Source organism: Cetorhinus maximus, chromosome 6, assembly GCF_964194155.1.
Source record: "Cetorhinus maximus chromosome 6, sCetMax3.hap1.1, whole genome shotgun sequence".
Classification (NCBI taxonomy): Eukaryota; Metazoa; Chordata; class Chondrichthyes; order Lamniformes; family Cetorhinidae; genus Cetorhinus; species Cetorhinus maximus.
Genome location: NC_135884.1, coordinates 5782070 through 5806996, shown reverse-complemented (window position 1 = coordinate 5806996; position 24927 = coordinate 5782070). Strand labels below are relative to the sequence as shown.

The 24927-nt window shown below is 43.4% G+C and overlaps 2 protein-coding genes across 3 annotated transcripts in view; one reads left to right on the top strand and one right to left on the bottom strand.

Moving 5' to 3' along the window:
- Positions 1–17103, bottom strand: part of tpra1 (transmembrane protein, adipocyte asscociated 1) — a 65624-nt gene extending 48521 nt beyond the window's left edge. The window contains exon 1 of one of the 2 annotated variants that reach the window (XM_078543129.1): positions 17085–17103. The gene's annotated coding sequence lies outside the window, so the exon portion shown is untranslated. Of the gene's footprint in view, positions 1–6286; positions 6486–17084 lie in introns of those variants that run through there. The other variant, XM_078543128.1, reaches the window with a different exon arrangement.
- A 150-nt stretch (positions 17104–17253) lies between these two features.
- The window catches only part of mcm2 (minichromosome maintenance complex component 2), a 33674-nt gene continuing 26000 nt past the window's right edge, over positions 17254–24927 (top strand). Inside the window, exons 1-6 of the mRNA XM_078543130.1 lie at positions 17254–17385; positions 20708–20895; positions 21771–21943; positions 23260–23348; positions 23849–24023; positions 24457–24676. Coding sequence (XP_078399256.1) covers positions 17380–17385; positions 20708–20895; positions 21771–21943; positions 23260–23348; positions 23849–24023; positions 24457–24676 — 851 coding nt within the window. The 5' untranslated portion in view covers positions 17254–17379. The remainder of the gene's footprint in view (positions 17386–20707; positions 20896–21770; positions 21944–23259; positions 23349–23848; positions 24024–24456; positions 24677–24927) is intronic.

Below are 24927 nucleotides of genomic sequence, written 5' to 3'. Positions count from 1 at the left end.
CTATAATTCAGCTATCCCTCGATAGTTGAATGTTAAACCCAGACAGCAATACTATTCCAGATTAGGATTGTGTCTAGAGATGGTAAATTGAGCAGCATGAGCAGTGAAATGCAAGTGATCGTATACCTGTGAGCAGTGGTAGCAGCAACCCGAGATATTGAATCTGGTTACAAATCTGTATTTGTACTGCTGGATGCTTTTACTGGCAGCTGATGTAGGCACAGTGAAAAGGCTTCACACACCTGCTGTCACATTATACTGAAGCCCAGCATCAAAGCTAAAACTTGCAAAGCAATGCCTCAGGAGAAAGTCCCTGCTCAGGTCACATGAATCTTTCGCTTGTGTTACAAAGAAAACCCTGAATTCCAAGCCACCATTTACACAGAAAATGTCAAAGGATTGTTGTTAGTCTTGAAGGGGATTTGGAGCTTAATTATAGGTCAGATGTGTCATCCCACAACAACAGTTATTGCAGCACTGCCTCAACAGCTAACTACAACTGTCTAAGCAAACAGCAACAGATTCCCTCAGCACATTGCTCCAAACATTAGTTGCAGTCTTAGAACGTTATGTTGTTCCATGGTTAACCATCCCATTGCCTTCAGTCAATGTTGTACTGCCCATATAACTAGTGAATAACTCTCTATGAGGCCCCTGCCTTACTAGAAATCCCAAAGTTCAAAGAAAGAACTTGCATTTATACATAGCCTTTCATGATCTCACAATGTCCCAATGTTCTTTATAGCCAGTGAAGTACTATTGAAGTTCAGTCATGGTTGCAAATAATGTAAGGATAATGTTGGCATACATCTCAGGATTCTGATTCAAGCAGATCTTGGTGTTAGAACAGATCTATCCTTTTGGATAAGGTGTTAAACTGAGGCCCTGCCGATCTCTCAAGATGAACGTAAAAGATCCTATAGCACTATGCTGAAGAGGAGGAGCAGGGGAGTTATCCCCATTGATTTAGCCAATATTTAACCCTCAACTGGCATTCACTTCAAAGAAACAGATTATCTGGCCATTATCATATTGTTGCTTTTGGGAACTTGCTGTGCGCAGATTGGCTGCTGCATTTCTCAACATTGCAACCATGACTACACTTCAAAAATACTTAATTGGCTGTAAAACACTTTCTTTGATGTGTCCTGAGGTCGTGAAAGGTGCTATATAAACAAAAGTTTGTTCTTTTAGGATTTATCCTCTGTGAGCCACCTTTGATTTTGCGGCTTTCCTAACTTCCAGGGGCATAAAATTCAAACAACATGAACCAGTGAGCAAGAAACGAGAGGACAAGCATAGCTCATTTACCCAAACTACTTTTGAGGGATTGGATTACCATGAATTGGGGTGGGGAGGGGGCATATCTGTACACACAAGCTAATGAACCATTCCTTTCACAGTCTGGAATACAAACAGTACCTATCAATATTGTTCCAGAACTGCCAACTTCCAGGTTAATTTATTTTACATAGGGGTTAGCAGATTGCTTGTATATTACTACTTGCATTCAAAGAAGCTTGTATGAAAGAGTCTTTTGTTTTTATAAAAGGAATCCTCCTGCCCTTACCTGGTCTGGGTGCATATGTGATTCCAGGCCCACTCCGATCTGGTTGGCTCCTAATTGTCTTTTGAAGTGGCTTCTCAAGTATAATTTGCTTGTACCAAACTGCTACAAAGAATGGAGTGTAGCAGTTGAAGGAGGAGGGCTACCACCACCCTCTCAAGGACAACTCAGGATGAACAATAAATGCTGGCCTTGTACATAGAAAGTACATCCCAGGAACAGGCCATTCAGCCCAACTGATCCATGCTAATGTTTATGTTCCACACAAGCCACCACCCCCCACCCTCCCACACATCTTCATCTAATTCTATCAGTATATTCTTCCATTCATTTCTCCTTTGTTTATCTGGCTTTCACTTAAATGCATTTATACTAATCATCTCAACTATACTCTATGGTAACAGGTTCCACATTCTAGCTATTCTCTGGGCAAATATGTGTCTTCTGAACTCCCTATTAGATTTATTAATGACAACCTTATATTCATGGCCCCTAGTTTTTGTCTTCCCCACAAACAGCAGAACCCAGCTTTGACTGTGAGATGGTGATACTGAAAACTGAGAGCAACGTTGCATTATAACAACAACCTATATTTATATAGCAGTTTATTATGTGATAAAGCGTTCCAAGGTGCTTCACTGGGGCATTATGAAACAAAATGTGACATCAAGCCATAAGGCGATATAAGGTCAGATGACCAAAAGCTTGGTCAAAGTGTGTCTGAAAGGGGAAAGCAAGGTAGAGAAGTGGAGAGACGTAGGGAGGGAATTCCAGAGCTTGGGGCTTGGCAACAGAAGGCACAGCCACCAATGCTGGAGCAATTAAAATAGACAATGGTCAAAAAAATTATAAACTGAAAGTAGTTAATCAGTGAAGCTGTAACATCGAACAGAGTCGCACGGCATTAACTTGAACGTGGTTATTGATCTGCTGCTGGCAAATTATGGCGCTGACATGACTTTCCATTAATTAATTAGAGAGTTGTAGGCATCTACCATGACACCAAATATAAACAGAAATGAAAACGTCACTGTTAACTCGCCATGCATACAAACGTTCTGTTGTCTCCAGTTGACCACTTCCCTGCACAGTAAGCACCAATTCTGGGGTATATTTCCCAGAATCACGCCACAAATGGTCACTTATGGCAGGTGAGGCAACGACCCGCGGAGAGCATCACAGCAGTGCCCCATTTTCCCTGCATCTAGTGTTTGTACATTTTCGCATGCCAGGAGGAGTCAATGCATTCTCACTAGGAGTGAGAATTCTTCCTCAAACACAAACTTCATTAAAGCATACAGCATGGGAGCAGGCCATTCAGCCCACCATGTCTGTGCTTAGCCTTTGAAAGAGCCATCCAATTAGCCATTTGGCTCACATGGTGATACTGAGCCACTTACCAAAAGCTTCTGCAGCTGGATAGGCATCTCACCACCTATGCCTGAACCATGCAGTGGCGGTATGGTTTTACCTGTGGCGGTATGGTTTTACCACTACACCCCCTGATCTCTCTGCCCGCTATTTTCTCCTCCTCTGAGCACATACCAAAGTTCAACCCCTCTCACCGCTCCTTGAAAATCTCAAATGTCTGCTAATCCCCAACCTTCACCCTCAGCTTCTTTCCAAGGCATCGTCCCTCATCCTCCACAGTGAGTGTCAGGCCATCCTCACTGATTTCAATCTCCATCTCAGCTCCCCCAGCACTCCCTCCTCTGAATCCACTGCCTTATATTTCCCTTGAACCCATCCTCATTTTATCTCTCAAAGCCATCTCCAGTGTCATTCCTTTGACCTGGCCATCTTCTGTGGCCTCTCAACTTATTTTTATGGTCATCTTAAACCACTTCCTTGCAGCCCTAATCACTCACATCCTTCTGTGTCCACTTCAAGAAAACTAACTTTACCAAGTCACTTACAACTGTACTTTCTAATTCTAAACTACCTAGCATTTGGCTTTCCTTTTGCCACGATGCTTCTACAGCTGTTGATTTACTCAATCACTCCCTCATCCCTACCTTTGATGCCCTTGCCCCCAGAAAAACCTTAACACTCTTCCACCCTTCTATGTCCACCCATCTTTGCTCGCTCAAGTCTACGGAGCACAAACCTCAGCGTATCTGGCTTAGCTATTCATCTCCATGATCTAGTTGGATCGGGGACGAATCCCTGATTAGTGGACTAATGGACCTCACTGTCTACTGCCAAACCTGCCCAATAGTCCACAAGTATCCTGGAGAGCAAAGATAACCCCTCTTTATATTTTTCGCTACCAACTATCTCCTTAAATTACTCTCGCCAGCCCCCTTTACCCTCGCCAACAAGTTTGAGGAGCTCATTGATTATTTTGCCATTAAGATCAAGACCATCCGTTCAGCTGCCTCTACTGCTTCTCCCTTTCCCAGCAAACCAAATCTCCCTTCCAGGCTCACCGTGTCCAAGCCCTGAATTCCCGTTTCCTGCCTACCTCCCCGCCTGCCCTCTCCCAACTAATCTGTCCATGAGACGCACCTCTGCTCCCTCGACCCAATTCCTGCCAACCACCTAACTTCCCTTCTAGATTGCACCCAGTTATTGTCCCCTTCCCTTTCAAAGCTCCCTCCTCAAACATTCCACCCTTCAAAATCCTTAAACATGTTACATCTCCCAAATCCATATCCGTTTTTCCTGCAACTCTGGTGCTTGAAATTCTCAAATCAGTATTTCATGCTTTCAAAAGCACTGCAACAGCCCAACCAAAGTCACAAGTCACATCCCCTGTGAATATGGCACATTTTCATTCCCTACAGCCTTTGACACAATTGACCAATAACCACAACATAGCAGGCAGATTTTCTCCTTGCCCCCTAGTTCTTACCTCTAGATTCCCCCTTACTCATCTAAATATCTGCCCATGACATTAATAGACATGGGGTCAGCCAGAACGACCGTTGCTGAACACTGTCAGACTGATTATCTGACTTCCAGTCTCAATGAGCCACAATTTCCTTCAGCCAAAAACTAGGAAGATCAAAGCCAACATCTTTGGCTACCCACAACCATCTCTACACCCTTGCTACAAATTCCACACACGCTCAGATTGAGCCAAACATTGTAACCGTGAAATCCTCATGAACCCTGAACTGAGCTTTTGACCTCATGCCTTCTCCTTGACAAAGGCCACTTCTAATACACTAGGTGCCTTTAGTCCACCTGCCTCTACTACCCCAACCATCCTGGATCATCTCCAGGCTTCACGATTTCAATTCTCCTTCCTCCACAAATTTCAACTCAGTCAAAGCCATGATGCATCTATCCAATCCCAGACCAATTCTCACTCATCCACCATTGCTGTTCTTGCTGATTTTACATTGGCTCCCAGATCCTCGATGTCTAAAATTCTCAATCCCTCCACAGCCTCCAACCCACCTGCCCAAGCTCTCCCCAAACTCTGTTTGTCTGACTCTGGATGCCTGTGCAAGCTCCATCGCACCCACCCGCTTTACCATATGTAGCCTTGCCTTCAACCACCTAGGCCCCCCACTCTGAATTTCCCTCCTAAAACCCTCCACCTCCCTCTGCTCCTTTAAGACCCTCCTTGTAGGCCAAGTTTTTGGTCACCCCTCCTAATTTCTCCTCCTAGGGCTCTGAGTTCAATATTTAATTTATGCCTCTGTGAAGTAGCTTAGGAGGAAGTTCTTGTGGCGCAGTGGGTAGCATCCCTGCCACTGAGCCAGAAGCTCTGGGATCAGGTCCCACCCCAGATCTTGATGGCCACAGAAGGTGCGCCCATAATGTAGCCAAACAGATTGATTATCAACCTGTAAGTCCTTCCAATATGCCTATGGCAGGCGGTAAGAGCGGAAGAGTCTCCTGGTCATCCATACTGCAGAAGGCAACAGCAACCACTGCAGCACCTTGCCAAGCATAACCATGGACCAACACAGAAGTCCATGGTTGCCAACACGCATTCAGGGCATGGTACCTGAAGAGTGAGAGAGAGGGAAGAAGCCTAGGATATTTTTCTATGTAATGAGCACCATATAAATACAAATTGTGTCTGAATGTGTAGCTATAGATAAGCAGGTATATTGCAAACATACATACACTCACACATCAATTATAGATCCTCCACCAAGCTGAAAACCTTAGTTACAGTTCAAAGCAGTATTCTGATCCCTAAAAATATACTTGTGATTTTGAACCTAGCTGAACATACCAATACAGTACTGTCTTACGATATACCCTGACCCTGCATAGACATCAATCTTTAACGATCACATAAAGTATCAGTAACACTGGGTTGCACACTCTCACATTACCCACCTCGGTTGATCCACCTTCATTTTAACCGAGGTTAAACGCAAGAACGACGATACAAGTGCATCTCTCCCCTTGTATTGTTATCGAACATTAATCTTCCTCCGACAGCCATTCAATTTGATGCGTCGGTTTCTGTTTTGCTTTCAATTTAGCGTCTAGGCCAAAATCCCCTTTCTCAACCTAAAGGTCGATACTTCCTTTTTTTTAAAAAAAAACCAGGACTGAAAGGGAGACAGTGCAATTAAGAAAAAAAAAATAACTATCTCGGTCAAAATAAGAAGATCCACTTAACCTGATAGCTCCATGTAAAAGGGGATCCCAATCAGAATGGATACAATGTAACAGACACACACTGTAAGCAACTGAACAATGTGTCAATTTCAATCTGCTACAATCCGCATAAAGCTGATCGCTACTTACAGATCGCAATGTCTTCCAGGGGGATTAGAATGGGATTCGTAGCTCTCTTCCGCACCTCAAGATCGAACACATCTCTGCCTTTCTCTCTCTATCTCGGGCTGCTTTATGGACTTGCACAGGGTCAGCAAATCACCTGACTGCAGCCTCCTTCCACATAGACTCGGCACAGGAGCAGTTTCCTGCTGGACGGGCACTTCCCTCTTACCCCCGCCCTCGGGCCAAACTTTTGGCACTGTCTCCAAACTGCACAAACTGACGAAACGGACAGTGGGGGGATGACTGGTTGAATCTTGCAGCACACAGGGAATCCATTCGGTCCATCGTGCTTGTTGGAAGAGCAATTCAATTAGTCCGGCTCTTCCTCCTGCCATTAACGCATAGCCTTAAAAATGTTCCTTTTCAAAATATACCAAAAAAAATCGTACATTTACATAACGCCTTTCACTACCTCAGGATACCTCAAGGCGCTTGACAGTAAATTAAACCCTTTTTGGAGTACAGTCATTGTACTAAGGCAGGGTACACCGCAGCCAATTTGCACACAGCAAGCTCCCATAACCGTTATTATGACTGGATAAATGATGTCTTAGTGAGTTGTTTGAGGGATCAATGTTGGCCCAGGATACCAGGGAGGACTCCCCTGTTCTCCTTCAAAATAGAATCATGTCTCTCCCGCCCACTTGACAAGGCAGGCAGGGCCTCGGTTTAACACTAAAATAAGGACAAATTACTGTGGATGCTGGAGTTCTGAAATAAAAACAAAGTGCTGGAAAAACTAAGCAGGTCTGGTAGCTTCTCTGGAGAAAGAAATAGAGTTTCGAGTCAAATGTGACTTTTCTTCTGAACTTGAGTTCCGAAGAAGAGTCATTAACTCTGTTTCTCTCTCCACAGATGCTGCCAGACCGGCCAAGCTTTTCCAGCACTTTCGATTTAATACCTCGTCCAAAAGACCCAACGGGTGGTGAGAATGTGGAAATTGCTACCCCAGGGAGTAGATGAATCAAATCACATAGATGCATTTAAGGGGAAGTTAAATAAGTACATGGGGGAAAAATTAGCAGAAAGATAGGACAGGATTAGGTTTGCCAACTTTGATTAAATGTATTCCTGGAGGTTTCATCACATGACTTGCCCTTACGCTCCAGCCATTAGTCGGTCAACACATCCATCCTTGTGACACACTGCCGCCTTATACCAATTGGAAAGCAAAAAGACTCATTACCCAATTGGATGATGCTTGACTGTCAGCCGAACAGCCTTTCATTCCACCGTTTTCAATATTTTTATATCTGGTAAAGAGAAATGCTCAAAGATGACAAAAATAAACAAATATTATTAATGTCCTGATGATTTTTCTCCAGGGTTGCACACAGCAGTGTGCTGGAGATTGATCTTCAATTCCTGGAGTCTCCAGGCTAATCCTGGAGGGTTGGCACGCTAGGCAGGATGAAGGGCAGTGGGAGGATGCTCATGTGGAGCATAAACCCCAGCACAGACTAACTGGGCCGAATGGCCTGTTTCTATACATAAATGTTTGTATAACAATGTCAGCAATCTAAGATAAAAGCAAAACTACTGCGGATGCTGGAAATCTGAAACAAAAACAAAAATAGCCGGAAAAACTCAGCAAGTCTGACAGCATCTGCGGAGAGGAACACAGTTAACGTTTCGAGTCAGCAATCTAAGGTTTAGTGAAAATTAGAATACATTAATGGTTTATAGCTGAGTTTGACTAAATTTGTGTGACTCATGAGCAGTGTAAATAGAAATACATTTTAAAAATAGCAGCTTGGAAAGGGAAGTGAAGCAGATATAACAATGAGATCACGTGCTGGCATTGGATGCATTGTTTTAACATTCAGAAGTGCAAATCACCGAGATTAATATTCACTTGTGGCCTTGTCTCCATCTATATTAATTACACCCAATTTTTCTTCTGGGAAAAAACACCATTTAATTTTTAACTGTGAGGAGCCTCACCCACCAACATATTTAGCTATTAAGATTCCCCCATTTGAATTTGCGGAATTTAAAATATGTAGTTTGTTTTTTTGCCTTTTCCATCTTTGTTCACTAACGTCCCTAGTGTTCATAGTTACAATGGTGTGCAAAGTATTAAGAGGGAAAGCATTGTGTACTATCTTCCATTAATGTTAACACGGGATCATTAATGTTAACTCGCTAGTGTCTCTCAGACTGGAGATATAATACATTTGGTGCCTCATGCCTTCAATGTAAAAAAAACATTAAATATACAACCTGGAGTAAGCCATACAGCACCTCTAACCTGCTCTGCCATTTTTTAAGATCCTGACTGATTTTCTACCTCATCTCCACTTTTCTGCCCCATCCATATATCCCAAAGAATCAGAGAATGGTTACAGCACAGAAGGAGGCCACTTGGCCCATTGAGCCCATATCAGCTCTCTGCAAGAGAAATTTAGCTAGTTTTCACCCCCAACCTTATCTCATGGCCCTGTATTTTTTTTCTCTTTGGGTGTTTATCCAATTCCCTTTTGAAAGCCATGAGTGAATCTGTCTCCACCACACTCTTAGGCTTTGCATTCCAGATCCTAACCACTCACTACGTATATTTTTTCCTCATGTCACCTTTGATTGTTTTTTGTCACTCGCCTTAAATCGGTGTCCTCTAGTTCTCGACCATTCCGCCAATGGGAACAGGTTCTCTCAATCTACTGCATCTAGATCCCTCATGATTTTCAACACCTCTATCAAAGCTACTCTCAAACTTTTCGTCTCCAAGGAGAACAATGCTAGCTTCTGCAATCTGAACTGAAGTCCCTCATCTTTGGAACCATTCTTGTAAATCATTTCTACACCCTCTCTAAAGCCTTTGGATCCTTAAGTGTACAAAAATCTATCAACCTCAGGCCTGAATATATTCAATGACTGAGTGTCCGCAGCCCTCTGGATTAGAGGATCGCAAAGATTCGCAACACATGCTTGAAGTACTGGCTGCCATAGGAAAGTCTTTAAGAGTGAAAAACTCTCCGTGATTGTTCGTGAGATTAGTGAGGTCTGTTAAATCTTCAGTATTCATTGACACCACTGTGTCAGCCAATGAACTGGAGGCAGGGCAGACTTGTGGCAATACCCATAGCAAACAGTCCATTTTACAGCATACAGTGACATACTAGTCCCGATGGAGGTGATTGGGTAATGCTCCCATCAGTCACACTTAGAGACCAAAACAAAAACAGAATTACCTGGAAAAACTCAGCAGGTCTGGCAGCATCGGTGGAGAAGAAAAGAGTCGACGTTTCGGGTCCACACGACCCTTCAACAGAACTGAAGTATAGTTAGGAGAGGGGTGAAATATAAGCTGGTTTAAGGTGGGGGGGGCGGGGGTAGAGAAGTTGAGGGTGGGGTGGTTGTAGGGACAAGCAAGCAGTGATAGGAGCTGATAATCAAAAGATGTCACAGACAAAAGGATCAAAGAGGTGTTGAAGGTGGTGATATTATCTAAGAAAAGTGCTAATTAAGAATGGATGGCAGGATATTCAAGGTACAGCTCTAGTGGGGGTGGGGTGGAAAGACTAACAAGGTATTAATTGTAGATTTAAAAATAATGGAAATAGGTGGGAAAAGAAGAATCTATATAAATTATTGGAAAAAAAAGGGGGAGGGGGAAGAAACGGAAAGGGGATGGGGGGAGGGGGAGTTTAAGATCTAAAGTTGTTGAATTCAATATTCAGCCCGGAAGGCTGTAAAGTGCCTAGTCGGAAGATGAGGTGCTGTTCCTCCAGTTTGCGTTGGGCTTCACTGGAACAATGCAGCAAGCCAAGGACAGACATGTGGGCAAGAGAGCAGGGTGGAGTGTTAAAATGGCAAGCGACAGGGAGGTTTGGGTCTTTCTTGCGGACAGACCGCAGGTGTTCTGCAAAGCGGTCGCCCAGTTTGCGTTTGGTCTCTCCAATGTAGAAGAGACCGCATTGGGAGCAACGAATGCAGTAGACTAAGTTAGGGGAAATGCAAGTGAAATGCTGCTTCACTTGAAAGGAGTGTTTGGGCCCTTGGACAGTGAGGAGAGAGGAAGTGAAGGGGCAGGTGTTGCATTTTTATCTCTGTGCTCACTAACTTGGAATAGAAACTTCCCTTACCAATTTGTCTTTCATCTGGCTTGTCTGACTTGCTCGCTCAGGTAAAAGATCACATGGTGCCATTTTGAAAGAGTAGGGTGCTATCCCCAATGTCCTGGCCAATATTTATCCCTGAAGCAACATCACTGAAAAAGATTATCTGGTCATTATCATATTGTTGTTTGTGGGAACTCGGTATTCGAAAATTGGCTGTGGCATTTCCCGCATTACAAAAAACACAGACTACACTTCAAAAGTACTTGATTGGCTGTAAATTAGCACTTTGGGACGTCCTGAGGTCATGAATGAGGCTTCAGAATTGCAAGTCTTTCTTTCCTAGTTCTCTCATCAAACGAAAACCGCATTGTGACATTTTCCTCCCCCACCTCCATCACAGTATGGGCACAAAAAATGGGAACAGTTTGGCACTTTCACTGTTATAATACCATATACAAATGATCCACTCCTCTTCACTCCTCTAATTACTTTTCTGTTTATCTTGTTGTTTGTTTCACTTTTTCTTTCTCTCTCAGTATGGTTCTCACAATTTCTCATTCATATGTCAGCCTTTCCCATTTTTCACTCCCCTCTTCTGTACAAGGCAAATATTCAATTGTAAGGAAATCTACAAGATCTTGTAATCGAGTAAGAATTACTGCTTGGCTAGGAAAGTAAAACTTTGGCAGTCGTAATTTAGCATCGTCATTCATTTATTGATCACAAGTAAGTGGCACGTTCAGTGGGTTCCAACCAACATTGCACTTTATACAGGGATAGGAGGAGGCCATTCAGCCTCTTGAGCCTGTTCTGCCGTTCAATCAGGTCATGCTCACTTCCCTGCTGGGGTTCTATATCCCTCATGCAGCTGGACAAAATATTCTTTGAATTCTTGTTATGTAGGTTGTCTTAATGTAGAACCAACTCAAAAGCAAGTTAGATGCAGCATCTTATATTAAAGCATAAACATAGGGTATATTCCGGGACATTTTTAAAAGAATTTTGCTAATCATCCCTATATCAAACAGGTACTAAAGTCTGCAACTTGGTTTCCAATTTTAATGGAAGCTCAGAAGGAACACACTAAAATTCCGACATATCCAACAACATTGCCAAACAGCAACACACACGTCACTTCACTGCTATTAACCAATAAACTGGCTCAGAAAACTACACATCATTTTTTAAAAAAGTTATATGGTACATATATTTTGTATATAGTCCAAAGGTTATGATATGAAGAAATTGAATCCGGTCCTATGGAAGATTTATTCAAATTTTCCCTTTGCACTATGTTAATTTCTTTTTTTCTCTCCTCTTCCAGTGATCCTCTGTCACGTTTCTCCTGTAGTCAGCTCCTAATCGTCTATTGATGAAACTTACCAAGTGGTCACTCAAGAAGGTACAATAAAAACATATGAAATAAGTGTCCCTGAGACTGTTCACCATTCATTAAGATGATGGCTGATTTTCTACATCAACTCCATTGTCCCACTCTATCCTATATAACTTCATTCTATTTGTGCCAAAAAAAATGTCATCCTCGATCTTCAATATACTCAACAGCTGACTATCCACAGACTTTTTGTATCGAGAATTCCAAAGATTCAGAACCACCGAGTGAAGAAATTCCGCATCTCAATCCTAAATGGCCAACCTTTTATTCTGAGACTGTGACCTCAAATTCTAAACTCTCCAACCAGGAAAAACAGTCTCTCAGCATCTTTCCTGTCAAGCTGCACTGTCAAGCTAAGAATTTTTCGATACTTCAATGAGATCACCTCCCATTTTTCTAAACTCCAAGACAACGTAGGCCTGTTCTAGTCACTCTCTCCTGACAGGACAGCCCTATCAGCCCAGGAATAAATCTTGTGAAACTTTGCTGCGCCTCCTTGAAGGCAAGTATACCTTTCCTCAGATAAGGAAACCAAAACTATGGACAGGTACTTGAGGCTCCCCAGGACTAACGCGCCCTCTAATTCCATCCCACCATCCCCGCCCACCCCTACCCCCAACTGTTCCTCTGAAGAAGCAACATGATTAAAAAAGGTTTACCCCTGAGATTCCCTTAACCTCCGTTGGCTGAGTGCGGCCAGCTTGTTGCACTGCCGAGGTCTCTTTAAGTTTGACACTCAGCAAGAGCCTGCAAACAACATATGATGATAATCAAATAATACATTTTAGAGATATTGGTTACGGGATAAATATTAGCCAGGTCACTAAGGAGAACTCTTCCTTGGAACTGTGCCATGGGATCTTTTACCCCTACTTGAGAGGGCAGAAGGGGTCTCAGTTTAAAATCTCACCCAAACGATGGTACCTCCAGCAGTGCAGCATTCCCTCAATATTGCACTGGGAGTTATGTGCTCAAGTCTCTGAAGTGGGACTTGAACTCACAACCTTCTGACTCAGAAGTGAAAGTGCAACCCATAAAATGAACAGAGTGCATACAGCAAAGCTCCAGCTTCCTTCTTGGTCATAGTTTCTCATCCACTAAACTTAAGAAAATATCAGTCAGTGATCATATGTCAGTTTGGCTCAGTTGGCAGTACTGTCGCCTGAGTCATAGAATCATAGAATGGTTGCTGCACTGAATGATGCCATTCAGCTCGTCAAGTCTGGGCTGGCTCACTGTAAGAGCTAGTCTCACTCCCGCGCCCTTTACCCATAGCCCTTCAATTTTTTTCCGTCTTCAGGTGCTTATCCAATTCTCTTTTGAAAAGCATTTTGACTCTGCCACCACCACCCTCTCAGGCAGTGCTGTCCAGAGCTCAACCATTCGTTGCCTGAAAATTGCTTTTGGCTCTTCTGCCAATCACCTTAAAATTAATGGGTTAGTTATTAATTGCTGGTTGAGGGATCTTCCAAGTAAAAACTAGCTATGCTTACACTACCTACATTTCAAAATGAATCCGTTGTCTCTAAAGTGTTTTGTAAGATCTTGAGGATTTACATTTATATGGTGCCTTAATCATAGACAAAAATTTCAATATGCTTCACAAAGGCGTAATCTGACAAAAAAGCAACACTTTGACAAAGGCAATATTAGAAGTGGTGACCATAAGTTTGATCAAGGAGGGTCTTAAAGGACACTGGGCAGAGGAATTTGGGGAGAGTAGGGGTAGAATCCAGAGCTCAGGGCCTAGGTGGCAGAAGGTATGGCCACCAATAGCATGGTGAAAGGAGGGGTGCGTGGGCAGCGAGTTCAGAGTAATGAAGAGTTCAGAGGAGGGTGGGAGGTTTTAGGGTTGGAGGAGGACACAGAGATAGGGACATAATGAATGGAAGCAATAGAATAAATACAAGGAAGAGAATTTTAAATATAAGGTGTGACACTGAAAGCCAATGTAGGTCAGCAAGAACTGCAGTGATAGGTAAGTGGATGCAGGATAGGGTACAGGCAGCCATGTTTTGATTCAAGTTTACAGAATGTGGAGGATGCGAGGCTGACTAAAACACCAGTTGAATCTGGAAGTCACAAGGGCATTCATTAGGTTTCAGCAGCTTATGGGCTGAGGCAGGAGTAAGGGCAAGTGATATAAAAACAGTGGAAGTAATCAGTCTTTATGATGGATAGTGCATTGGATCAGAAATCCAGGTCAGGGACACAAACTGGCAGACAATCTGGTTCAGCCAAGCACAATGGCCGGTGACAGGGATGGAATAGGTGACAAGGATGTAGAGCTTATGGTAGAGGGCTGGAATGTAGTGGCCTTATTCTTCAATGTTTAGTCAGAAGCAATTGTAACTCCTCCAAGACTGGATATTGGACAAGTGGTTTTCTAACATAAAAGTAGTGCAGGGGGTCCAGAAAGGTGATGAATAGTGCTCAGTGTCATCAGCGAATATTTAGATGCTGACCCCATGTCTGTGGATGATATTTCAGAGGCAACATATTGATGTGGCCAAGGAGGGGGCTGAGGATGGATCCTTGGGAGGCTCCAGACATATTGGGTGCAAGAGGACCCATTGCCATGGACAATACATTGTGGATCCAACCAGGCATTAGGCTATTTTGGATCTGGTAATGTGTAACAAGGCAAGTTTAATATATGATCTCAAGATCCCCTAGGAAACAGTGACCATAACATGGTAGAATTTGGCATTCAGTTTGAGAGTGAGAAACTTGAGTCTGAAACAACTTGAATAAGGGTAATTACAAAGAATGAGGGCAGAGCTGGCTGGAGTGGACTGGGAAAGCTGTTTAGCAGAAAAGACAGTTGATGAACAATGGCAAACACTTAAGAAAATAGTTCATGACTCACAACAAAGAGTGAGGAAGAAGGATTCTAGGACGAGGATAAACTAACCATGGTTAACCAAATTGAAAGAAAAAACATACAATGTGGCAAAAATTAGTGGTAAGCCAGAGGATAGAGAAATTTTTAAAAACCAACAAAAGATGACCAAAAAAAAGAAAATAAACTTTATATTACTTGCTAGTTTACCCTCAGACGGACAGTAAGAGCTTCTTTAAATATATAAAAAGGAAGAGAGAGGCCAAAGTGAACATAGGCCCCTTAGAGAATGGAGCTGGGGAAATAATAATGGGGAACCAGGGAATGGCAGAGGAGTTGAATAAATACTTTGCATCAGTCTTCACGGTACAAGACACTAATAGCATTCCAAAAATATGAAAAATCAAGGGGCAAAGGGGGAGGAAATAAATACAATAACTATCACTAGAGAAAAAGTACTAGGGAAACTGATGGGGCTAAAGGTCGATAAGTTCCCTGGACCTGATGGGTTGCATCCTAGGATATTAAAGGAAGTAGCTACAGAGATAGTGGATGCACTGATAGTAATCTTTAGATTCTGGAAAAGTCCCAGAGGATTGGAAAACCTATTCAAAAAGGGAGGGAGACAAAAAAAAAGGTAACTATAGGCCAATCGAGCTTAACATCTGTAATTGGGAAAATGTTGGAGTCTATTATAAAGGATGTAATAGCAGAGCATTTAGAAATACATAATCTAATCAAGCAGAGTCAGCATGGTTTCATGAAGGAGAAATCATACCTGACAAATTTATTAGAATTCTTTGAGGAGGCAACAAGCAGGATAGATAAAGGGGAATCAGTAGATGTAATATATTTGGATTTCCAAAAGGAGTTCGATAAGGTACCGCACATAAGGCTACTTAATAAGATAAGAGCCCATGGTGTTGGGGGTAGTATATTAACATGGATAGAGGATTGGCTAACTAATAGAGGACAGAGAGTTGGGATATGGGGGGCATTTTCAGGATGGCAACTTGTAACTAGTGGAGTGCCACAGGGGTCAGTGCTGGGGCCACAATTATTTATACTACATATATTAATGACTTGGATGAGGTAAATGAATGCACTATCGCCAAGTTTGCAGATGACACAAAAATAGGTGGGAAGGCAAGTGGTGAGGATGACACAAAGAGTCTACAGAGAATATAGACAGGTGACTAGGACAAAAACTTGGCAGATGGAATATAATGTGGGAAAATGTGAGGTTATGCACTTTGGCAGGAAGAAAGAGGAGCTGAATATTATTTAAATGGAGAAAGACTGCAGAAAGCTGCAGCACAGAGGGATTTGGAGGTCCTCGTGCATGAATCCCAAAAAGCTAACATACAAGTTCAGCAGGTAATAGGGAAGGCCAATGGAATGTTGGCCTTTATTTCAAAGGGAATGGAGAATAAAAATAGGGAAGTCTTGCTGAAACTATACAAGACATTAGTTAGACCACACCTAGAATACTGTGAACAGTTTTGGTCTGCTTATCTTAAGGAAAGATATGCTGGCATTGGAGGCAGTCCAGGGAAGGTTCACTAGTTTGATCCTGGGTATGGAGGGATTTTCTTATGAGGAGAGGTTGAGTAGGTTGGGCCTGTACTCATTGGAATTTAGAAGAATGAGCGACGACCTTATTGGAACATGTAAGATTCTTAGGGGGCTTGACAGGGTAGATGCTGAGAGGTTGTTTTCCCTTGTGGGAGGGTCTAGGACCAGAGAGCATAATCTCAGAGTAAGGGGTCACAGAGATGAGGAGGAATTTCTTCTCTCAGAGGGTAGTGAATCTGTGGAATTCTTTACTGCAGAAGGCTGTAGAGGCTGGGTCGTTAAGTATATTCAAGGCTGGGATTCATATTTTTAATCAGTAAAGGGAATGAAGGATTATGGGGAAAAGGCAGGAAAGTGGAATTGAGGATTATCAGATTAGCCATGATCTCATTGAATGGCGGAGCAGACTCGATGGACCGAATGGCCTACTTCTGCTCCTACGTCTTATGGACATTGGTCAGGCTACAATTGATTAACATGGAGCTAAGGCAATATCCCACTGAGCTAGCTCACAGAGAAGAGGTGTCGAGAACAATTAATAGAATGGTCCACCGAGTCCAAAGGCTGTACTGAAAAATCAAGGATGGATATAAATGTAAATTCTTTTTTAACCTCCTTTGAAATTTGGACATCATCCCTTAATAGCAGGTTAATTGACAGGTCAGCTAGCCAATCAGCCGGCGAGGTAGGGCCACAATGCCACTGCCAAAAGCCAATCACAGTTGCTGGAAGGCGGGATCTGAGCTGTCATTGTTCTTGTTCATTCCATTCATTGACTTAATCTTTCTTTTCGTTATTAAGTTACTTATATCTTGCTAAAAATAATTAATATATACAGTTTGATGCATATTCTAGGTCACAAACCGGTCTTTTTATTACAATACATACGCCCCATCTTCCAAGGCTCCATACTGATTAACGTTCGCGCAGCGCTGATGACGTCGAGCAAATTTAATGTGCGGGGCTCGTTTGTGACGTCAGGAGTTCTCTCCGATTAATATTCATATTGAGCCGCTTTTGATTGGTCCCATTCTCCGTTAATTAATATGCAGGAGGGCGCGATGACGTGACGCGCACGACCGGGTTTTGGCGCGACTTTCGGGTCAGGTGGGCGGTTTGGCGCGAAAAAGTTTCGTCCACTTTTTCCTGAGGAGAGAGGGAGAGAGAGAGAGAAAAACAGACAATGGCGGTGAGTGAGGGGAGGGAGCGCCGGAGAATATAATCTGAGGGAAAAGTGGTTGGGTTTGCGGTGTCCCGGCGATTCCGACCTCTCTCGCCGGTTGGTGATGTTAAGGAGCCGGCCTGGCGATGAACCCCCGCCGCCTTGCACCAACACACCGGGCTACCCGAATGGAGCTGGGGGCTTGAACCCTGACACAAAAATTGTTGATTTGGGGCCGAGGGTGGGTGTGGGGATCAGGTGGGGGAATCACCTGTCCATTGCCCCCCCCCCCCCCCCCTCTCCCCCAGGTCGAAATACCCAAACTAAAACTAAATCCGGCGTAATATAGAATCTCAGAATTGTTACGGTGCAGAAGGATATTTAGACGACTTTTAAAAATGTTTTGGGTGCCAGAGGAAAGGCAATGAGGTGCCCCTTATTTGTTTTTTTGCCTCTCTAACATGCTGGCTGAGCTCCCGTGGCGTTGCTCATTGTGAAGCTCTGTGTGTGTGTGTGATTGCAAAGTGTGACAGGATGAAAGTGTGACAGGATGAAAGTGTGACAGGATGAAAGTGTGACAGGATGAAAGTGTGACAGGATGAAAGTGTGACAGCAAAGTGTGATAGCAAAGTGTGACAGGATGTAGGTGTGACAGCAAAGTGTGATAACAAAGTGTGACAGGACCCGTGCTAATGCATAACTCGTTAAGCTCGAGTGAAATTTTGCTCTGGTATCCTAACTCGCGCTAAATCCCATCCACCCGTCACCCTTTGTGTTTGTTGACCTGCGTTGGCGCCTGGCCTGGCAAAGCCTCGATTTTTAAAATTCACATCCTTGCGTTCGCTGCTTCGCTCCCTCTTCCTGCCCCCCCTCAGATCTCTGGGCTCCTCCAATTCTGGCCTTTTGTTTATCCCTCACTCCTTTGCACCCCCCCCCCCCCCCCCCCCCCCCCCAATTGGCGGTTGTGCTTTTCTCTCTGTCTGACCCTGAGAGCTTTGAAATTTCCTCCATAAGCCAACTCCTTTCATACGCTGCTCAAAATCTACCTTTTAGATCAAGTTTCTGGTCACCTCTCCTAATATTTCCTTTGCCCATTCCTTTCTCTTAATACGCAATACTTGTGTGGTTTGTTAGGATATTTTGCTACATGCTATAGAAATAAAAGTTGCTAGTAGGCCCCACAGTTACAGTTAAACATTTTGAGTAGCTCTGTTTAAGTGTTATTGCCACTGCTGCTTGGGTGAATCTGTGTGAAGCATTTTTAATGTTTGGCCAAATCGGTTGGTACAAAGGAATTTTTCCCCTCTGTTTGGGGATTTTTTTTTTTGAAAATCGACAGCCATGACAACAGAACAGAAACAGAAATACCTGGAAAAACTCAGCAGGTCTGGCAGCATCGGCGGAGAAGAGCACAGTTGACGTTTCGAGTCCTCATGACCCTTCAACAAAACAGTTTAGTTGTGTTGAAGGGTCATGAGGACTCGAAACGTCAACTGTGCTCTTCTCCGCCGATGCTGCCAGACCTGCTGAGTTTTTCCAGGTATTTCCTGTTTCTGTTTTTGTTTTGGATTTCCAGCATCCGCAGTTTTTTTTTGACAACAGAACAATTGTACCCCTGACCAGATTCTCCCCAGCAACAAAGATCAGCCATGAATGTGTTTAGATTTTCTTCTACATCTATCCCCATTCAATGCTTTTGCCCTATTTCCATTATTGGGATTGGAATTTGGAGTTTACAAGGAACTTTTAAAAATGGTTGTAAGCTTATGCAAGCTGCTGAAGTTGAAGACAGCTTCAAATGTGAACTCATTTCTATTGCACCATTCAACCTTCAAGATATCCCAAAGCATTTTACAGCCAATGAAGTACTTTTAGTTAAAAGCAAAAAACTGGATGCTGGAAATTCGAAACAAAAACAAAAATACCTGGAAAAACTCAGCAGGTCTGACAGCATCTGCGGAGAGGAATACAGTTAACGTTTTGAGTCCATATGACTCTTCATACGGACTCAATGTTAACTGTATTCCTCTCCGCAGATGCTGTCAGGCCTGCTGAGTTTTTCAAAGTACTTACATTACAACAGTACTAAAAGGTAACGGGACAGCCAATTTTCACACAGCAAGCTCCTGCAAACAGTATTGTGTTAATTACCTGTTTTTAGTAAATGTTGGTTAAGTGACACCAAGGTGCACTCCCCTGTTCTTTAAAATTTTGCGATGGAATCTTTGCCAATACATTCATCTGTGAAAGAGCAGACAGGGCCTGGGTTTGACATCTCATCCAAAAGATTGCACCTCTGATAGTGCTCCCTCAATACCACACTGGGAATGTTGGTCTAGATTTTGAACTTGAGTCTCTGTCTTCTGATTCAGTCAAGATGCTACAGTCGTTGAGGCCTTCCACGTCACTTTGCCCCACAATTGCGGAGTGGTGCCCCTCAGGTTTGTGGCTCAGGGTCAGAGAGAGGAAGGTACAGCCATCAATAGCAGGGCAAAGGAGTGAGGGATAGATAAAAGGCCAGAATTGGAGGAGCCCAGAGATCTGAGGGGACTGGGCGCTGAGAATTTTAAAATCGAGGCTTTGCCAAGCCAGGTCAACAAACACATTATTCATTCGTGGGATATGGGCATCGCTGACTAGGTCAGCATTTATTGCCCATCCCTTGTTTAAAGGGCAATTAAGAGTGAACCACATTGCTGTGGGTCACATGTCAGCCAGACCAGGTAAGGATGGTGGATTTCCTTCCCTAAAGGACATTAGTGAACCAGATGGGATTTTATGATTTTATTTTCATTTGTTTCATTTTATTGAATTCAATTTCAATTGCCATGGTGGGATTCGAACCCGGGTCCCCAGAGTTTTACCTTGGGCCTCTGGAATACTAGTCAGTGACAATACCTCTAGGCTGCCACCACCTCTCCCTGAATTTCTCTAATGAAGAGAGAAGCCAATGGCCCTTTGTTGACTATGGCTAATTACTTACTTATAGTCATTGGAACGTGTAACTTTAAAGGGTTCAACCTGTACAGTTCTGACTGCATCTGAAGTCCACTTTTTCATGAGCCTTGCAAACTCAGACTCAGTTGATTTGCTACACTGTTAAATGTGCGCCCTATTACATAAGCCAAATATTTGGTGAAAATTGCACAGATGCCTTTGGCTGAGTGTTAGCTTGTAGAAAATATGTAAACCCATTCGCAACTAATAGTTTATGATTTATGATATGCCGAATGTGAACAATCTATGTCCTGTTGACTTAAGATATTTTGCACGGGCTAGGAGACTAATTAGTTCTAACTTGAGTCACCTTATGTGATTCTCCTGTTTTGCCTGCCCTCACCCCATTTAGGATTCTTCCGAGTCATTCACAATGGCTACCAGCCCCAACCGAACCCCTCGGCGTGGTGACGCCTTAACTTCTAGCCCGGGAAGAGATCTCCCCCCGTTTGAAGATGAATCGGAAGGATTGCTGGGAACTGATGTGCTGGCGGAGGAGGAAGAGGATGGAGAGGATCTGATGGGAGATGATCTGGAACGGTCAGTAATGATCGCAGCATGACAAATAGTGTAATGTTACCTGGTGTTTGCTCTCTTTGTGGAAGCCTGTGAGATTGTTTGTGAACACATGTGTATCTACCTGATTACGTTTTGGGACTTGAACCGTAGTTTCCAGCTTCTAATTGACGTCACTTGCAGCCTTGTCTAATTGTTAATTTTGAAAATGTGAAGCTGCTTTCTTTAGCCATGGCTGGCAGCTGCTCTGCTGATGGAAAGGGGACAAATTAATCTTGTGCTTCAGTAGCTCAGTATAATAATTGTGGAAAGTTGTTATTTATTGTCTCCTTGTGCATCCACAGCAGTGATCAAGAGCTCCATATGCTGGTGGCAGCTGAGATTTTTACCTCTTCGTAGCACATAATGAAGGTTGTTTTTTTTTTCAATCCTTCTTTTAAAGGACATTAGACATAATCAAATAGAAATTACACAAGCTTTTTAAAGGTGTTAAGAGGATTGGAAAGTTTGCACAAAATGTGGGGTTATGACAAGACGCTAGGTGTCAAAACTGGGGATCACCAATCACTGCACCAGTGTGGATTTCTCCATTTCCCACATTGCTGTCCTGGTGTATTCCAGCAGAGTCAGTTCTGCACTAGGATATTGCATCTAATCTTGCTAACGTTGTCCATCCCCGTGCCATATGCAGCCAGCAATACTGAAGCAAATTTTTGTCCTAACTCTAACCTGTCTTTGAGCCAGGGTTCCAGAAGTGAAAAGCCCACATCTAAAAATGTTCTCTTTCTCTTCTCTACTGCTGCCCCCAAGGATCCCTCGAGAATAGCCTACCCTTTATAATTGCCTTTGTTTCCCCATATTAATTGTAAAACAATGTGTTGCACGTTCCCACCTTCCAGCGACTACCTTGCCATTCCGGAACTGGACGTCTACGAGCGGGAAGGCCTAGATGATGAAGAGGACCTGGAGGAGATGACTGCTAGCCAACGAGCAGAAGCTGAAAGAGAAATGCGCAGGAGAGACCATGCAGAGGGTTTGCGCCAGGGCCGAATGAGGATAGATCTTCTGTACGGTAAGTGCCTGTCCTTTGTGCTGTGCTTAAAGTACCTTGTAGGAAGATTGGCCCCAGCCAGTTAATTCTTTAAGTTATCCATTTATTATCATTCTCTTTTTTTTTCTCTTGATCTTGTGGACCGGGAATGTATTTTGACAGTACTAGACTTATCTTGACGCAAGAATGTGTATAAAAGCTAGCTTGCGGTCTAAGTCTTTTGGCAGGGAATAGCAGAATACGGAGGGAAGTAAGGGTGGGAATTGCGGAAGCGCTGACCATAATCTGCAAATCCTCCTTAGAGACAGGGGTGGTGCCAAAGGGCTGGAGAATTACAAATGTCGAACCCTTTTTGTTTTAGAAAAAGGGTATAAGGGTGAGCCCAGCAACAAGCCTGTCATCTTAACCTTGGTGGTGGGGCAGCTTTGAGAAATGACAATGTGGGACAAAATTAAGAGTCACTTGGACAAATGTGGATTAAGTAAGGGAAGCCAGAACTCATTTGTTAAGGGCAAATTGTGTTTAAATAACTTGCTTGAGTTTTATGATGAGGTAACAGAGGGCTGATGAAGGTAATGCTGTTGACGTGGGATATGTGGCCTTCCAAAAGATATTTAACAAAGTATCACATGACAGGCTTGTGAGCAAAGTTTAGAACCTATGAAATAAAAAGAACAGTGATGGCAGATTCCTCACAGGTGAAAGTCATTGGAAGGCCTGTCTCTGTGGTAGCTGGTGACTGAAGAAGCCAACTCTTGAACTACATGCTCTTGAGCAGTTGGGGCATGGGAACTACTGGTTTGAAAGGGCTCTGGTATAAGCCTGGTGCCATGAATAAGGGCAATAGGTCATGAAAGCAAGAATTTGTATTTACATAATACCTTTCAGAACTTCATAACCAATGAAATATTTATGAAGCCAATTTGCGCACTGCAAGCTCCCACAAACAGCAATGTGATAATGACCACAAGGTGAGCAGGAGCGCTCCCTTGCTCTTCATGGGATCTTTTTTGTCCACCTGAGAAGGCAGGTGAGGTCTTGGATTAACAGCTCATCTGAAAGACCTCACCTCTAACAGTGCAGCACTCCCTCGATATTGAACTGGAATGTCAGCCTAGGTTATGTGCTCAAGTCTTTGGAGTGGGCTTTGAACCTACAAACAGTGTCATTAGGGAAGGCCTAGGAGGGCCATTTAGCCCATTGAGTCCATGCCAGCTCTCCAGAGCAATCCAATCAATTTTTAAACACTGAAACCTGATAAAAGGTGTAAGGGATAAGGGGGTGTGAAAGAGGGATATTAGGCATGGAAAGCATCAAAGAGATGTCTTTTGTTTCAGAAAGTGACGATGAGGATGAAGAGCGGCCAGCAAGAAAGCGCCGGCTGGCAGAGCGAGCAGCAGATGGGGCAGTCGATGATGACGAGGAGGTGAGCATGACCCTGTTTCTAACAAAGGAAAATGACAGGCAAAGAATTACTCATCCATGCAGCCTGACTCACTCAGCTGAGATGTCCTGTGCATGATATTAAATACACTCACCCATCCACCCTTTAATCTCCTAGGACAGGCAAAAAACTCATTGATCCTGTGAATCCTGCTAAAGCAGGTAGGATGGATTGAGTGAAAATACATTGTACAACAATCCACTGACAGTGTATTGGGTGACTGACTCATTCAGAGATCCATAACACAACGCAAATTAGCAGCAACAGCATGATGAAGGCCAATCTAGAAATCTTATGCTAGGCTTATTGCTACCTTCGTCCAGTCTCTGAGCTATCCTCGTGCCCAGTTATATCGTGTATGGTGCATGCTGTAAGAAGGAAAATTGACTGTCCTTTGGATCTACCAGTAAAACAGTTGAAATGGGGCCTATGGCAGTTTCTAACTAGGTGTTTTTTTTTCTCTCCTCTTCCCCCTTGTGCAGATGATTGAGAGTATTGAGAACCTGGAGGACATGAAGGGTCACTCAGTCAGGGAGTGGGTCTCCATGACAGCCCCCAGACTGGAAATCTACCACCGTTTCAAGAATTTCCTGAGGACCCATGTCGATGAGCATGGGCACAATGTTTTCAAGGAAAAGATTAGTGACATGTGCAAAGGTTAGTCTAGTAGAGGCACCGGTGTCGGGGAAATATCTGGCATCAGCCCTGGCACAAATGTTGACGGTCAGTCTGGAGCGAGAGTGGCAAGACCCGGAAGCAGCTTCCCTCTGCTCATGAAAAACAAGTTAGGCAAAAATGTTATCAATTTATATAAAGAGGGCGGAACAAATTGGTCTTACACGCACAATTTGTGTTATGTAACTATCCTCCACTCACTGCGTTTTGCTGGAGAAATAATCAGGCTTTTTGTCACAGACTTTGCTGTCGTTTTTGTTTGCTGTTAAATCGATCTTTAATTGTCTTGCCATCCTCCCAGCTGATTGATATATAGAGACCCTTTTTAATAATCTCTAAAATGGCAATCCCAATGCATGACGCAGTCTTTCAGCTGATACTGCCTGTAGTCAAAGAGTGGCTGTTGTGCTTGCAGAAAACAGAGAGAGCCTCGTGGTTAATTATGAGGACTTGGCTGCGAGGGAACACGTGTTGGCCTACTTTCTGCCTGAGGCTCCGGCAGAAATGTTGAAGATATTTGACGAAGCGGCCAAAGAGGTGGTCCTCTCCATGTACCCGAAGTATGACCGGATTGCCAAGGAGATTCACGTCAGGATTTCCAGCCTGCCTCTGGTCGAGGAGCTCCGATCACTCAGGTACAGTAGCCTGATGGTTTTCAGTAAAGGTGTATATTGTGCCTTTAAGCGACTTGTTTGTTTAATTAGCCCTGTCTCGAATGTATATTTTTAATTATATGTTGTCCACAAATACCTAATTGGAGACCTCTTTCATAGAGCTGTCACAGGCATGATAGGTCAACTGGCCTTCCCTGTGCGGTATGATTCCAAAAACAAAAATGTCAACATCAAGCTTCCCTAGGTCAAGTATGACATTGGCACATGTCAAA